Genomic DNA, 16203 nt, shown 5'->3' with positions numbered 1-16203 from the left:
ATATTTTTTTCAAAATTAGTAGCCAAGCTATTTACCTATCGCCTATTAAAATAGGATGTGTATCACTCAGTTCTTTTTATGGAGGGGAGTGTTTTGGTTTTTTTTTAACTTATGAAGCATTTATCACCGGCGGAAAAACTGTACCTATAAAAAAAATCTCCTTTGTAAATTGTGATGGTCAATGTCACTAATTGTTGAAGGAGCCATCGGACTCAAGCGAAGTTGTAACTTGAAGCCCAGTGCAAAAGAATATGCACAAAATCAATTCATCATCCACAACCAAGAGAAACGCCTAAGTGTTTCAAGATTACAGTGCCGAAAGCATTTCTTTTAAAATATTCATCTTAGGAAGAGCCTGTGAAAGGGGATTTTTTGTTCTCTTTGATTGAGTCAGTATCACTAATAATAATGCTTTGGTCTCTCAAAAAGCCCCCTGAAGAGTATTTTTCAATTTACTCATTTTTATTTGCTATTCAAGACCTTTTACATTATATTTCTTAGACTTTTTTCTGCTCAACTTCTCTTATACAGCAGTATAATCAAATTGAAATAACTCAAAAGAGAAACTTTGTTCTTTTTTTCTTAGCCTCCTCTGTTCCCAACCCCAACTCCTATTTCTTCAACCCAAATTCCTACAGGAAAATGAAGGAAAAAGAAATTAAGGAATGGGATGCCTTTCTACCACTCAGTGTGCACAATGGTCGTGGTAAATCAAGAAAAGTTTGGTTCGGGGTTCTTTCACCCTCTCCCAACAGCTACCTTTGTCCAGAAGCTTGAGCAATTTACCCGGATCCACTGAGACTTACTAGAAATTGATTTTCTTTCTTCTTCTTTTTTAATCACATAATTCTTGGCATTGGACTTTTTACAGAAACTGGGGAGTGAAAATAATTCTTAAGAATGTTTTTTTTCTCTATAAATTATAGGATTATAAAGTGGCAGTAAAAATGAGTTTGCAGGATACAACGCTCTGCACATGTAAATCAGTGAAGAGGATCACTGCAGTGTGGGGAGTGGGGACAGAGTAGGGGCAGGAAAGTTTACCCCTGAAGTGCCCTAAAAGGATATATTTATAGAAAGAAGTATTTATATATTTTTATTTATGAAAATTTGCCCAAATATTTTCTTGTTTCTTCAAATGCTTCTTCTTATCTGTACTTACTACAAATATAGCCTCCCCCCCCTTTTTCTGGTCTGCTTTTGTGGGACACTTGTGTTTTACAGTTGTAACCCAGGCATTTTAAAGCTGGGCCCGAAATCTTAAAGACTGGATTCCTGAAATGCCTCACCTGTTTATAAAGTGCCCCCCTTGTCAAAGCATGCCTCCCCACTTTTTTTAGGAATCAACATTTAGGATGCTGCTTACTGCCTACGAGAAGGGTCTCTTAAATATTATCACATTTATTCCTGATGACAATTTTCCCCCAGGAGGCACTATTATTATTCCCATTTTGTAGATACTGAAACTGTGGCTGAAAGAGGTTGCACGTGGCCACTAGTCTGTGGGTGGCAGAGCTTGAATTTCAGGTGGGGTTCTGTAGACATTCAGGTTCACCTTAACAACATACTACACTGTGTCCTTCCCTTGAAAAGGGTCGCATTTGATGGAAGCTTTGGAAAAGACATTGAGAGCTGGTCTCCAGGAGACTTCCCCACCCCCTAGAAGCCGCCACCCAGAACTTACCAAGGGGCCTAAGTGCCTTTAAACCACCACACTAGGGTTTCCTGTCACTAGTTACTCCTGAGTTTGCTTTTACCAGGGAGCCCCTGATGCCACAGAAACCAACTAGCATATCCCTGAGCCCACTTCTGCTGCTGAAGATTCCATCCTGAGGGCCAGATCCCTCCTCCTATGAAGAAAGCCCAAGAAAATGGTCTCAGGAAGCAGTTCTCCAGAGTTTTGGTTTAGTTTAGTTCAAAACAGGAAATCATGCTCCCCCCAGACACACACACACACCTCCCTCTCACCTCCTAAACTCCAGCTGTATTTTCTCTTTCTGGTCAAGAAAACTGCCTTTCAATTTTATAAAATAACGAACACACCCCAAATTGGGCAGTTGTTTAGGTAGTTTGATCTTTCACACTTTTCCTAATTTTCTAAATGTTCTACAAAGAGAATGCAGCTTTTAAAAAAGACAGGCATTTAAAAAACCATATAATGGTTGCCCAGGTTATTACTTCCAGAGAAAATTTTAGTGAAAATGGAAAAAAATAACAAGGAAAATGAGATGGTGTACGTTAAAAACCCTATATAAACATTATTTGAAAAAAAGAAAAGCTCAACTGAAACACAACTTGGTGCCTTGTATTATGATTTTATTCTGCCATTTGGACCTGAGACCCACCCCCCACTCCCGTGTGTGGGCTGTAGGGGTTCCTGAATGACTTGCAATTGTTAAGGACTGGAGTGTGCTTTAAGCCAGAGAAAGCACCGTGTGTGTATGCGTGTGTGTGTGTGTGTAAAATAAGATGTGCACCTATATTACTTTGTAGAGCGTACACCTTTCAACCTGGCCCTAGCCCCAAAACACTCTTCAGGCGCACTAAGCCTCGGGTTCTTTTTTTTTTTTTTTTTTTTTTTAGATTTTATTTATTTATTTGACAGAGAGACACACAGCGAGAGAGGGAACACAAGCAGTGGGAGTGTGAGAGGGAGAAGCAGGCTTCCCGCCGAGCAGAGAGCCCGATGCGGGGCTCGATTCCAGGACCCTAGGATCATGACCTGAGCAGACGCTTAAGGACTGAGCCACCCAGGAGCCCCTAAGCCTCGGGTTCTTGCCTTCCAGTAACCCTGGCCTCCAGAAGAATCAGAATAATAGAAAGTAATGAGAGTTACACTTTTAAGTGCAGTGATCCAAATGGGATCAGCTCCATTCTGCCGAGAAAGAACCAATCCCAGTCCCAGGCTAAGAAGGCACCTTTAAAAGAACTTCCGTCCAAACTAGGTAAAGGGCAACAAAGACCACATTCTGACAGCGCCCAGGGCCACTCAGGTTTCACAATGCGTTTTATTATTCATACAAAAATAAATTTATTTACATTTGCTAGTTACTGTGGTAGTGCAGCCTAGAGACAGCGGCGCATTTCCCCTGAGCGGGGTCCCTAGGTACCCAGCCGCCTTAGCGGACCACCCAGCGCACTCCTCCAGCAAGGAAGAACGTGGGCGCTGGGAGGCTGTACTGGAGGAGCGGGCGACCCGAGCTTGGATGCCGAGGCCAGCTGGGGATGGCCAGGAGCCGGAGGAGGGGTGTTGCAAGGAGGTGTGGGAGGAAGGAGTAGAGGGAGGCCCGAAGAAGACCCGAGCCTGGTTGGGTGGGGGCTGCGGGGGTGGGAGGCTCTTGTCTAGACCGGGAGGTGGGTAGGAGGGTAGACAGAAGCCAGGCTCGGAAGAGGCGGGAGCCTGGGAGGAGTGAAGGGCTTGACTGCCGCCACGAGACAGAACCGCCTGGAGCGCTCCGGGCAAACCCCGGGCCCGGTGGTCTGGGAAAGCGTGCCTCCATCTCTCCCTGTGCCGAGAGGACATGCCCCTTCCTTTAGGAGGCTGCTGCCCTGTGGGGTACAAACCTGGCCCAGGTATGCCACTCTGCTCTCTTTGCAACTTAAAAACATGCCCCGATGTTGGTCTCGCGTGAAGACTGCTGTCTTTAAAGCCAATCATCCAGAGCACGTTCTAACCATTGCCTAACCCTAACCTGCCTGTGCGGTGCAGAGCCGTGCCATCATATACAGAGATCTGGCTCAGTCGGGAAACTAACTCCTAGGCGGTTTGGCGCTGGGTTAGTCTACACTGCTAAAGTCCGAGGTTGAATCTGGTTCCGCGCTGCAGAGACAGAAGGAAACTCTTTTTGGAGAAGCAAATTGTCGTCGCTGGGATCCGCAGCAGCCGGCAGCCCTAGGCGTCCTGCGATGACAGCCAGGCGGCCAACCCTTCGGGCTCTGTCCCCAACACCCGCCACCTGTCGTGTTCACAGTTCGGGTGGGGGGCTGCCTAGGAGAATTTAGGAGAATCCGATGGAACTTCCCTCCATTCTCTGGGGGTTCTCACGCTCCTTTCTCTCCGTGGCCCCCAAACACAGGCGCTTCAACAATAATCCCAGCAAGTGAGTTCGATCTAAGCGGTGGTCCCACATAATCTGTTGGCTGCGGAAACTTCTTTGGTGTCCGAGTCGGGTCGTCCTGAGACCACGAATGGCCATGTCTGTAAAATCAAAAAGAGCGTCAGATACTGGAGGAGAAAGTACTGTCTCAAACAGAAACCGTTCTCCTAAGTGAATATCCCTGGAATATCCCTGGCTTTTAGTAGCTCAGATTTTATCAGTGTTCTGGGAATTTGGGTGTCTTCTCTCTAAATTAGGTTTTTAATTTTACTGGATTTGATTGCGTGAGACATGAGACGTCTGTCCATGCTTCCTCGTGGTCTTTGCCCTCAGGATGATTCGGTGAAACTTGCTTAAGTTTGGGATTTTGTCTGTTTAATTCCCTTCCCCCAACACGCGCACACACACGCACACACAGACACTCAGCCCTCCACTCTGAGTAGGAACTGGAATAGGTTCTTTCTCAAGTCGGGAAAGTTGGCAGGTCGGAGAGGGACTTTCCAGACAAATCCCTTTTGGGGAAACCTCTCATATTCTGCAAGAACTTTTTTAAAAATCCAAAGGCTTTTAAATAGAGCTCGGCCTTCCCTCTTTCCTTTTAGAAAGTAGGGCTTGTTAAATCGAACAGGTCAGACTCTTAGTTGGAAAATTTGGGCAAGAGAGATTTTGCCATTCAATCTGCAACCGGGCAGTGGATGCAGATGGAACCCAGATTCACCCCGGACGTAGGATGTTAGCCGAAGAGCTGCCACGGGGCGAAGTACCAGGTACAATGATCAGAATGAAGAAACACCGAAGGGTGGAAGGTTCTTCTCCAAGAACGTGGCTTGGCCCCTCCCCTGGTTGGGAGAAAGTAAACTGGACTCCTCACCACCCATTCCAGAACCCCCCTTTCAGGTTCTTCCCCGCGGCCTGACTCTGCCTGGTGCTCGGGAGCTCTCTGAGCATTTCCCAGCCGCTAGCCCCGGGCCCCCCGTGCGGTGCCCCTACCAAGTTCACCGGGTGGACGTAGCTGTTCTCGTAGCGGTCCTCCTGTAGCAGCTGCCGCAGGTGCGCGATGTAACTGGAAGCCAGCCGGAGCGTATCCAGCTTCGAAAGCTTAGTGTCGGGGGGCACCCAAGGCAGGCTGGTCTTGAGCCTGGAGAAGGCTTTGCTCAGCACGCGCATCCGGGCGCGCTCGCGGGCGTTGGCGGCGTTGCGCTGCGACTGCTTGCAGTCGGCGGCCGAGCCCTTGGGCGGGAGGGGCTTCTTGCCGCCGCCGCCCCCAGCCACTCGCGGCCGCTTCCTCTTGCAGCCTTCCGCGCCGCCGGCCGAGCCCAGCGCACACCGCTCTTCCTCGCCATCGGGGTCTTCCTCGTCGGCCGACGAGTTGTCACTGGGCGAGATGTAGCTGCCCTCGGCGCCGCGGAGGGGCGGCCTCTTAGAAGCAGGGACCGAGTACCCCCGCTGCAGCCCCCGCAGCTCCATCTCCTCGGGGTCGCTCACCGAGCCGGTGGACATCACTACGTCCCCCACGCCCACGCGCGCCCGCCTTCCTCCCGCAGGCCAGCCTAGCGGTCTCGGCCTTCCGCTCCCTCTGGCGGAGGCGGGGGCCGGGCAGAACTCCGAGGAAGACTCGAGACCTGGGCAGGAAGCGCGGGGCCGCGGGAGCGAGCCCTGCCGCTGACCCGGGAGAGCGCGGCCGAGAAGTGGGCTCCCCCGCCCAGGCTCCGCGCGCACTACCGCGAGCTGCGCCTTTTGACAGCACTATTTATTTGTACTCCTCGGAACAAACCACCCGGGCAAAGAAGAGGGGGTTGGAAAGGGGGGCAAGAGGTGGGGCGGGGGCGTGGAAGGGGTGGGAACCGTTTTTCTGCACTCAGGATCTGTTGGTGGGGGCGGGGAAAGGGAAGTCTCTGTCCGCTGAGATTTGGGGCCGCAGGTCCGTCGGACCCTCAGATCGTCAGTGAGAGAGAAGTGTGCGTCGAGAGAGTGAAGGAGGGGACCTTGTACCCACCCTACTTCCACCCCCAACTAGTCTTAGCGAGGGCGAAGATTGCCAGACACTTAGAAACCCCAGGATCGCGACCTCTGCTTCTCTCTCAGTCTTTTCAGCGGAACTCTATTTCCCAAGTTCATAACGCATAATGTATGACTGCCTACCCCAGGCTTGCCTGACAAAAGCGTAAAAGCAAAACAAGCAAACAACTCCGAGCAATCCGCAACAGTTAACTAACCTCCTATTTTCCTCTTCTTCCTTTTCCTATAACATGGCTTTATGATTTACAAAACACTTTTACTACCTTGGTTCGTTCCATTTTCAAACAACATCTGTGACTTAAATGTTATCTCCACTTTGCAGAACTTCAAGCTAAGCCGCAGGGATAGATACTTAAGGATCCCAAATCACCAGGCTGGTAAGTAGAATATGGAGTGGAAATCCGTGTTTAGCATCCCTGGCCCCTCGATATTCCAGTCGCTACACGCCTCCCGCGCCACACACCACAAGCTGTTATATTTGCTATTTACCACTGTCTTGAGAATTTCGTGCTCGATTTTGTTCTTAATACCACAATGCATTAGATAGAGGATCTTGCCCCAATTCTTTGAGTTATAGTCTAGGGAATGGATTACTATTTTAGATTGTGTATTGAAGAGCACACTCCTGAATGCAGAATGCTAACTCAGCACAGTCTTCCAAAATAAAAACGACAAAACAGCATCCAGAATTACGGTGTCCTATGCCAACCAAATACAAACCCTCTGTGACCCCCCCCCCCCCCCCGCAAAGGAAACAAAACCAAACTGCAGTCTCATTTTCTAACTCAAAGGATCTTTGCAATTATGTGGTCTGGGGATGGGTACTTCACTTTGGAGGCAGACACCAATGGCCAGCTACTGAGCGGCTGTTATGGGCCAGTCACTGGGCTAGGCACCATATGACTGCCCACCGAGGAATTAAAAGAAAACAACAAAATAATCACCATGAGGTTGGGGTGTGATCCTTCCGTTTTACAATGAGGAAACTGAATCTTCACACCCGGCTTAAGTGTTTACTCGTCCTTTCCCTAAAAGTGCGTAGGTTCCCAAACCGAGCAAAAGTGCAAGGAAACAAATCTGCAGTCAGCCCAGGACAGAGTGGGCAGAAGCCACTGGGCCGGCTCCCTTCCACCAGCTCCTCAGCAGAACAGATACTCCCGGCTTCGTGCCTGAAGTGCCGCAACAGGTGGCTGGCCCGGGCTGACTTCATCACTCAGGCAGCGGTTCCACCTTCATCTCCCAGGCCAGGCCACCCTCATGGGGGATGTTTCACACAACCCTTCCTGGTCACCCTCATTTGCAGAGGTTTTCTCCCTGTATATTTTGTCCTTTTGTTGAGGGATGGGGGAGGGGCTCCTTTTGGGATCAGTTGAGTAAAAATATTGCTCACTTTCAGTTCTCTCTGGGTTGGGAAAATGCAGGGAGTATTGGGCAGAATGTAGAGTTCTTTATAGGAGTGCTTGAACTCGAACTTGACTTTAGGTGTACCAGGCTGGCGAAGGAGGAGAAAAAAGTGAGAAGGGGGAGCAGAAAGATGTAAAAAGGAGATTTCAGGCTAGCTTTCTGCATCACCTATTGATGACTTGAATCTATCAGTATAAATACATAGTCTCACACATTAGAGGCAGGCATACAGGTTTTAAAAATCCGGATTGTTTATACAGGTGCAGAACAAAGTCGTTCTTTAGAAAAGATTAATGGTGGGGAAAGTGCTAGATTTTCTCTAAACAGTCACAAAAAAACCGTACCCAGCCTCAACACTAAGCAGGTCATGGCCAGTTTCTTTTTCTTGAAGGAACTGACTGACCGCAACAGCTCATGCTTATTTTTTTTCATAGCTTTTTCCTTCCCTTTTTCTTTTATGTTCTTTCTTTTAATGCTCTATTTTTCCTTCTTTCCATTTTTTCCTTCCTCAGTATCTCTCTTCCTTCTTCCCTCCCTCTGTTCTCTTTCAAGAAAGACAGCTCTCTTCACTATTTTCTTTTATCTTTCTTTCATCTTTCCTTTCCCTCCATTTCTTTCTAGTTATATTTTTATTCTTTTACTATTCTTTTTCAAGTTGCAGACTCCCAATAAAGATTAGAGTGTATCATCAAATACATTTTATATTAGATATATAACTGCAGTTTGCTTTAAACATGTTTGCAGTATCTGACATTTGTCACCTCTTTACACTTTGAACATGCTTTTACTTTTCCTTCTCTCTCAATACAACAGCCCCATGAGCTGAACTGTGCAAGTATAATTATCTCTTCTGAGAGCTCGGCTGTTTTAATTGTTTTGGCAAGTTAGCATACATTGCAAATGAATGATAAAGGCTTTATTTTTGTATTTTTTTTAAAAAGCATATTGAAAACAGTTCCTATCTGTCCATGCTTTTAGATTTGTAGTTGTTTATGGTATCCATTAATGGTCTTGAAGCTCTTTTAGATGTGCTTTTTAAGTATGCAATAGGGAGTGGGTTGGCTTAAAGTTATATTATAAAATAAACATTAGTACATTTAATAATGTCTTATAATCCTGGTCTTCCTGCTTATTGGCTGTATGACCTTTGGCAATTTACTTTTTCTGAGGCCCAGATTCCTGATCTATAAAATGAGCTATCTGTCTCATAAGGAAGAGGATGTATATGAGTAATTACCTGGGCCACAGCCCCATACATGGAAGAAGATCAATAAATGCTAGTTATTTTTATTACTATGAATTTTTTTTGCCCAAAATCACACATCTAATAAGTATCAGGTCAGGAGTTGTACCCCAGGACTTGTTCTGGGTTTTAGATGGCACCAGGATGTTTCATTTTGCTTTAACTGAAAAATTCTACGGTTTGAAGTACATAATCCCATCACCTGACATTTCCCATAGATCTTGTAAGAGACCTCACTGAGGGAAAATGGATCAGCCTGCATTAGAAACCTTTTCTTTCTCCAAGTTCTCTTACCATAAAGTCACAGCACTTCTCCAATCCTCACTTTCCCTATTTGAAAACTGGTATAAAATTCCAAAATCAGAGTTATTGAAAGGATTAAATGAGATTGCAGTGTATGTGAAAGCACACTCAGATGTAACACAGAAAAGGCACTTAATATATTAAAATATTTTAAAATGCAATATTTAAATATTTGAAATATTTTATAATATTAAAAATATCTAAAACAGGTTTTCTAAAAAGGTAGGATGAGGTGGGTTAATAATTACAGACCATAGAAAATAGGCCATTTATGGCTACTGCCCCTTCGGACTCTTCGGTAAATACTAGGTGAGGAAGTCTGAAGCTGGGCAGGTCAGGTGGGTTTAGGGTTTAGGGAGAGCAGGGGTTGCAACCACCTTCTGTGAACACCAAGCCAAAACATTACTAAGTAAATGCTTAAGAAATGATTGTTGTGGGAATGCATTTGAATGGATAGAGCCCTCCCCATGTGACTTTCTGGGTGGTATCTTCCTAAAATCTCCTGATATTCTGAGCTATCTGGTTGGCTGAAGAAATTGCCCATACATTTGATCTAGAAAAACAAAGAGTCTCCAACTGGCCACTCTGGAAGCCACTAGCCACATAAGGCTATCAATAACTTGAAGTGTGGCTAGTCATCTACAGTAGTGTTTACTATGCACCAGATACTGGAGACAACATGAATAAGAGAATGTAAAATATCTCATTAGTATGTTTTAAAAATTATGTCAAACGATGATAACATTTTGGATATACTGGGTTAAAAGAAATGTTATTAAAATTAGTTTCAGCCACTTCTTTTTATTTTTATAATGCAGCTACTAAAAATTTAGGATTACATATGTAGCTCACATTATTTTCTTTTGGAAAATGTCAGGGATTAACTATGTAACTATACATTGAGTGTCTACTGTTCACCGTGGCAGGTGTTGGTGAGACCAACTCCTGCCCACTCAGAAAACACATGGGAAAAAAACATGGTAATGCGGGGAGCACACGTGACGTTAGGTATGCCCCCCCCCCCCCCATCCCTCTCATCTTCCCGGCGCCTCACCGCGTGTACTCAACCTCATCTCATCCAGCCAGCCCTAGAACACGCTGAGAAACTTCTGGTTGGGATTTCTGCCCCACTTTGTAACGGAAGCCTTAGCCCTGGAGAAGGGTTGGGCTTGATTCCTCAGGCGGAATGGACACCCTGGAGACATCACCCCGAGCACCATGGCCTAGTTCATTAGCCTTTCTGAGCAGCAGTACTTAAAGAACAGAACACCTAGACCAGGGAGCTGAAAGAGCTCGGAATATGGCGCGCGAGTCACGTGGTGTGCAGGTCACGTGGCATGCAGGTCACATGGGGCGGGTCACGTGGGGGAGGCCGGTCAATTGGAGGCAGGTCAGGTCACCCTCACTCACGGCAGGCCCTGGCTTTTCTTTCTTCGACTACACGAAGCCGTGGGCCCAGCTGCAGGTCCTCTGCAGCCTCTGTCCCGGGTCGTCCGGGATGTCCCCACACTCCCAACCCCGGAAGGAAAGGAGCGCCTCGCACTTGGACGCCGCCAGCCACGTGGTCAGGCGCCTGTGGGAACACTCGGAATGGGCGGCAGAAGTTCTCTGTTAGCCTCGTCACGATCAGTCCTCCGCTGCTGGTTTATTTATCCAAAAGTTGCGGCAAGAGTTTTGCCTCCTTGGAACCCCAAGAGGCCTTAGCGTGTAGAGAGGCCACTGCCTGGACACCTCAGGTTTGCGGACGCTCATGGTAGAAAAGTCGGGGTTAAGAATGAAAAAGGGGAGGAGGAAGGTGATAAGATTCAGAGAGCCGATTTTCTCTGCCATTCAGGAGGGAAGAAAAAAAATCCTCATTGATTGTTTTGACAGATAAAAATGCACGTGGCTTTGGGAAAAGATTTTTTTTTTGAAAGCAGTATCTGTGGATGCTAGGTAGCCAACATCAAAGGGTAAACTCCTCCGCCAACGGAACGCTGTGTATCTCCTGCTAATGACTTTGCCCCATTAGCAGAGTAAAGCCACACCAGCCTCGGAGAAAAAGCCCTGTGGTGAAGTCCTCCAAAGAATGAGTTCTGTTTGCAGAGTCCCTGGGCCTCACTGATTTGGAGCATGCTGAGGGATGAACTAGTCTGAGAGCAATCTTATTTAAAAAAAAAAAAAAAAAACCTTGAGACGGCCTTTCACTTTTGGGCAGAAGCTAAGAAACTTGTGTGCCAGATTTTTCTTTTTGTGTTTATCGGCAGTACTTTGGAAGTGTGAAAATATTCCATTACCAAAACATCACTTGAAATGTAGCACACAGCTCTGGTCTCCAGTATGTGGTCCCAAGCCTTGTTAATTGTGGAGTTAGCCGAGGGGAGAATAACATCCTGCCATGTGGCTTGTACTAGAAAGAGCCCCCCTTTGCCGTGGACATTAGATTTCTGCATCCATCAGCTGAGTGGCCTTGGGCTGCTTGCTTGCTCACCTTCTCGGAGTTGTTTCTCTATGTATAGCCCACTTCCCAGAGACTGCCCAGTGTTCAGGCACCCCTGGAAACTGTAGACCATTGTTCAAGGTTAGTTATAATGTTATTTTCCCCATCTTCGTTCTCTCTTTGGCAGCACATATATCGTCCCCATCCTCTCTCCTAGCGTCCCATTTTCTTTTTTTCACAGCCCCTCTCCCAATAGACTTATCCCCCTACTCAGAGTTGCTTTCATTTTCGTAACCCTCCCACCTTCCACTCCCGCCCCCACCCCTAGTGCCTCATCCCCTATAGAACACCCAAGTGAAAACTAAATGCCTCCTGGCGCCAGAAGGAAGTTCTCATGTAATAGATACTTTGTGGTGTCAGAGAGTGGGGATTCTGTACATTTTGTCAACCAGTCCCTTAATCAATTCTTCTGTAAAAGAGGGACCTGGCTTATTTACATACAAACTTTGTTTCCCTAAGCCCCAAGCCCCTCTGACTTCCAATTCTAAAATGAGCTCTCATAAATGATCAGAAAACAGGAAGGTTTTAGGAAATGGGACCACTTTTTCTTGATTTTTACCCCCCTTGGCTTATTTGTGCTGCTCTGCCCAATTAGCAAGGATAATGAGCCAATTAGCTTGCTGGGGAAAAACCCACCCTGCTACATTCTTCTTTAGGTTTGATTCTCAAGCAGAACTCCCTGAAGATGTTGGAAACAGAACAATGTAAGGTACCCTCCTGCCTTGTTTCATCACCCTGCCCCCATTCCTTCTTAGACTGCCACATTCAGGCAACTTCCTTTAGGGAAGACAGAATTAAAAAGAGAATGAAAGACCAAACTGTAAACTCAGTGGAGGCAGAGACTGTCTTGTTCATCTGGGCATCCCCAGTGTTGAGCAGCTTCTGAAGGGCACTACTTAAATATGTGATGGTTGAAAACCTTCACAAACACATGAACACAGTTCAACTTTCACCCATAATTAATGGGAGGTGCACACTCAACCCATAATTTGCCCTTCATTTAACCAGCTCAGTTTATTCCTATGTACTCTACCCTGCTATCAACACTTACAGAGACACAATTACATTTCTCATTAACTGAGTGAACTTCTAAGGAATATTTCCTGTTTTCAAATGTAGCTTATGTATCTGTCTACTTTTCATATACTATACTTGCCACAACCCCAGGGCTAATTCTAAATAACTGAAGAATTACATTTGTTATAAACATCCCAGCAACAGGATTTCTTCTTATAAAAATGACATCTAGCTTTAAATACCATTTGTAACTTTTATTCCTGATTGAAAAAAAAATGAGAATTTTTATAAACTTTCAGGGGATCACAGACCTTCAAAACCTCAGATTAAACTTTTTATCGTAGACTAAGGAGAGAATGGAGCCCTTTAAAGTTTAATGGGTGAGCAGAGAAGGAGGATTCCGAGAACGAAAGACAGTAATCGGAGGGGTGAGAGGAAAACCAAAAGAGAGTAGCATCACTGAAAGCAGGGGAGGCGTTTCAGGACAGAATGGGTGAGGACTTCCAGTTGAGATGGTTTGGTAAGATCCCATTTTGAAGTTTCCTTTGTGCTCCAAACATGTGGTCATAAGAGGTAAGATGCAAAAATAGAAGACTAGAAAAACGTAGCCGTGTTCACAAGCAAGACAAATACCTGTGTGGGCCAGGACTGGAAAAGAGACTGAATATTGAGTAGGGTTGAAGCTCCCGGCAGTTCTTCAGAGTCTCCTCCAGGCAGGAGTATCCCAGAGTTGAGTACCTCTGCAGATTAAGAAGAACATAACCGTCCCATGTGAGGAGGATGACTATCCTGGGTCTCTACTGAAATTTGGATGCTGGAGCAGGTCTCCATCTTGGTGGATGCAGCCTCTAAGGAGGCAAGGGGAAGCAGGCGCAGCCAGCATGTTGGCTCTGTGACTGGCTCGTTTTCACCTGTTTTTGTTTCTTAATTATGGGTCACATTTTTCTGCTTCTTCACATGCCTGGTAACTTTGGTTTGGATGCCAGACATGGTAAATTTTGCCTGTTGGGTGCTGGATATCTTTGTATTCCTATTAAATACTGTCCGTCTTTGTTCTGGGATTCAGTTAAGTTACTTGGAAATGGTGTACTCCTTTTTGGTCTTCCTTTTGAGATTGGTAGAGGAATCAGAGCAGTGTTCATTCTAGGGCTAATCATTCCCCTTACTGGGGCAGGAGTCTTATGAGCACTCAACCCAATGCCCTGTGAACTCTGAGATTTTCCTGTCTGGCTGGAGCAGGTCTTGTTCCTGGCCCTGGGTGAGGACCTGGCACTGCTCCCTTTAATCTTTTTTGGTGGTTCTTCCTTCAGCCTCTGGTTGTTTCCTCATACGCTCTTGCCGATCAGCTGACTCTTCCAGGGGGACCCTCTGCAGGTCTCTACGTTCTCTCCCTGGGTGGCCCCTTCTTTCTCTCTCTTTTTTTTTTAAGATTTTACTTATTTACTTGAGAGAGAGAGAGAGCGATCACGAGCAGGGGGGAAAGGTAGAGGGAGAAGTAGACTCCCCTCTGAGCAGGGAGATTGATGTGGGACCCGATCCCAGGACCCTGGGATCATGACCTGAGCCGAAGGCAGACGCTTAACTGACTGAGCCACCCAGGCACCCTTCTTCCTCGTACTCTGTTCTGTGAATTCTAGCTGCCTTGTTCTCTGCAGTCCCAGCTGTCTTCATTCAGGGACTCTGCGTGGGTTCTCCCTTTCTGCTCCTCAGCCTCCAGTCCTCTGTCATGGCGGTAGCTAGGGCAACCATCACAATTTTAGGGCTTGCTTTATTTGTTTCCCATCTCTTAGGGTCCACTGACCTTCACTACCTCATACCAATGTTTTGAGAATGTCTGTTTCTTTTTTTTTTTTTAAGATTTTATTTATTTCTTTGACAGAGAGAGAGAGGGCACAAGTAGACAGAGCGGCAGACAGAGGGAGAGGGTGAGGGAGAGCAGGCTCCCCGCTGAGCAGAGAGCCCCACGTGGGACTCGATCCCAGGACCCTGAGATCATGACCTGAGCCGAAGGCAGACGCTGAACGACTGAGCCACCCAGGCGCCCGAGAATGTCTGTTTCTTATTTTTTGTTTGTTTTGTGGTTGTTTCAGGTGGAAGGGTAAGTCTTAACTGTTTTGGCTGCAAGTGGAAGCTTTTGGAGTTACATCTTAGGTGAAACTATTTTCCTTTTGTTTTTTTTTTTTACTTACATTACATATTTATTTATTTTATTATTATGTTATGTTAATCACCATACATTACATCATTAGTTTTTGATGTAGCATTCCATGATTCATTGTTTGCATATAACACGCAGTGCTCCATGCAGTACGTGCCCTCTTTAATACCCATCACCAGGCTAACCCATCCCCCCACCCCCCTCCCCTCTAGAACCCTGTTTGTTTTTCAGAGTCCATAGTCTCTCATGGTTCATCTCCCCCTCCAATTTCCCTCCCTTCATTCTTCCCCTCCTGCTATCTTTTCCTTTTTTTTTTTTTTAACATATAATGTATTATTTGTTTCAGAGGTACAGGTCTATGATTCAATAGTCTTACACAATTCACAGCGCTCACCATAGCACATACCCTCCCCAGTGTCTATCACCCAGCCACCCCATCCCTCTCACCCCCCACCTTTTGTTTTTAAGGATAAGAGTTGCTTAAGTATGGTTGTATTTTGAGGAAGAGATTAAAGATACTAAAAAAAAATATGAGAAACAGAAGGGAATGGTGATGGGCCAAGTTCCCAGAGGAGGTAGAAAGAATGGGGGCAGGGGTTGGCTTTGAAAAACAAGAAATACGCCTCTCTGCCTAAAATGAGATGAAAATAATGTGGGATTGGGACGCCTGGGCGGTGCAGTCAGTTGGCTTCAGACTCTTGGTTTCGTCTCAGGTCATGATCTTGGGGTCGTGGGATCCAGCCCCACCTGTGGCTCCATGCTCAGTGCAGAGTCTACTTGGGACTCGCTCCCCCTCTCCCTCTGTCTTACCACCCCATGCACACGCTCTCTCTCTCTCTCAAATAAATAAACAAATCTTTAAAAAAATAATGTGGGATGCTACTGTAGATCAGTAGAAGTTTGTAATGGGAAGTTTAAGAGGTTAGTTCCTGATGGTCTCTGTCTTCTCAGTAGAGTATAAATTCAGGTTATTAACTTCAAATAGGTGAGTAGGCATGAGGTATCCAGATGAACAAAAGTGAGTAATGTGAGAAGTAACCATTTTAGAGACTACAAGAAGGGTCTGACTAGGTGTAAGGAAAATTATTTCAAGGGAGTGTTAAGAGCCCTGATGAGGTTGACTGATGAGCATTTATACCCATTAACAACTGAAGTAATCCAGCATAGTGGTTGGTACATGGTGGTTTTCACTTAGAAATAATTGAATCTTGATAACAAGATTGCCTGTTCACATCCTTGGTAGCAAGAACTTGCAAGAATGAACCATTAATAGGTTCATTAGGTTTTGATGAGGTAGAGAGGCAATTTAGGAACATGGTTTTTAGGGGAGACACTCACAGACATTTAGATGAAGCGTCTATAGTTGGGGATGCATGATATGCAAGAGAGAGACAAAATGAAGACATACTTATAATTTCTTTTTCTTTGGGGTTAAGTGAAGAGGGAAGGATTTTCAAAGATGCAGTAACACTCTGTTGCACAA

The 16203-nt window shown here is 45.9% G+C and overlaps 1 protein-coding gene across 1 annotated transcript; it reads right to left on the bottom strand.

Annotated features, from left to right (window-relative positions):
* Positions 1-2989: 2989 nt before the first annotated feature.
* On the bottom strand, positions 2990-5802 carry MSC (musculin). Its single transcript, XM_036111205.2, has 2 exons — positions 5088-5802; positions 2990-4198 (listed from the first exon to the last, which is right to left on the bottom strand). The coding sequence occupies exons 1-2, from the start codon at positions 5595-5597 to the stop codon at positions 4112-4114; spliced, it is 597 nt and encodes a 198-aa protein (XP_035967098.1). The 5' UTR covers positions 5598-5802; the 3' UTR covers positions 2990-4111.
* Between the last annotated feature and the right edge of the window lie 10401 nt (positions 5803-16203).

This window comes from Halichoerus grypus, chromosome 5, assembly GCF_964656455.1.
Source record: "Halichoerus grypus chromosome 5, mHalGry1.hap1.1, whole genome shotgun sequence".
NCBI classification, from domain to species: Eukaryota; Metazoa; Chordata; class Mammalia; order Carnivora; family Phocidae; genus Halichoerus; species Halichoerus grypus.
This window is presented reverse-complemented; position numbering and strand designations above follow the sequence as displayed.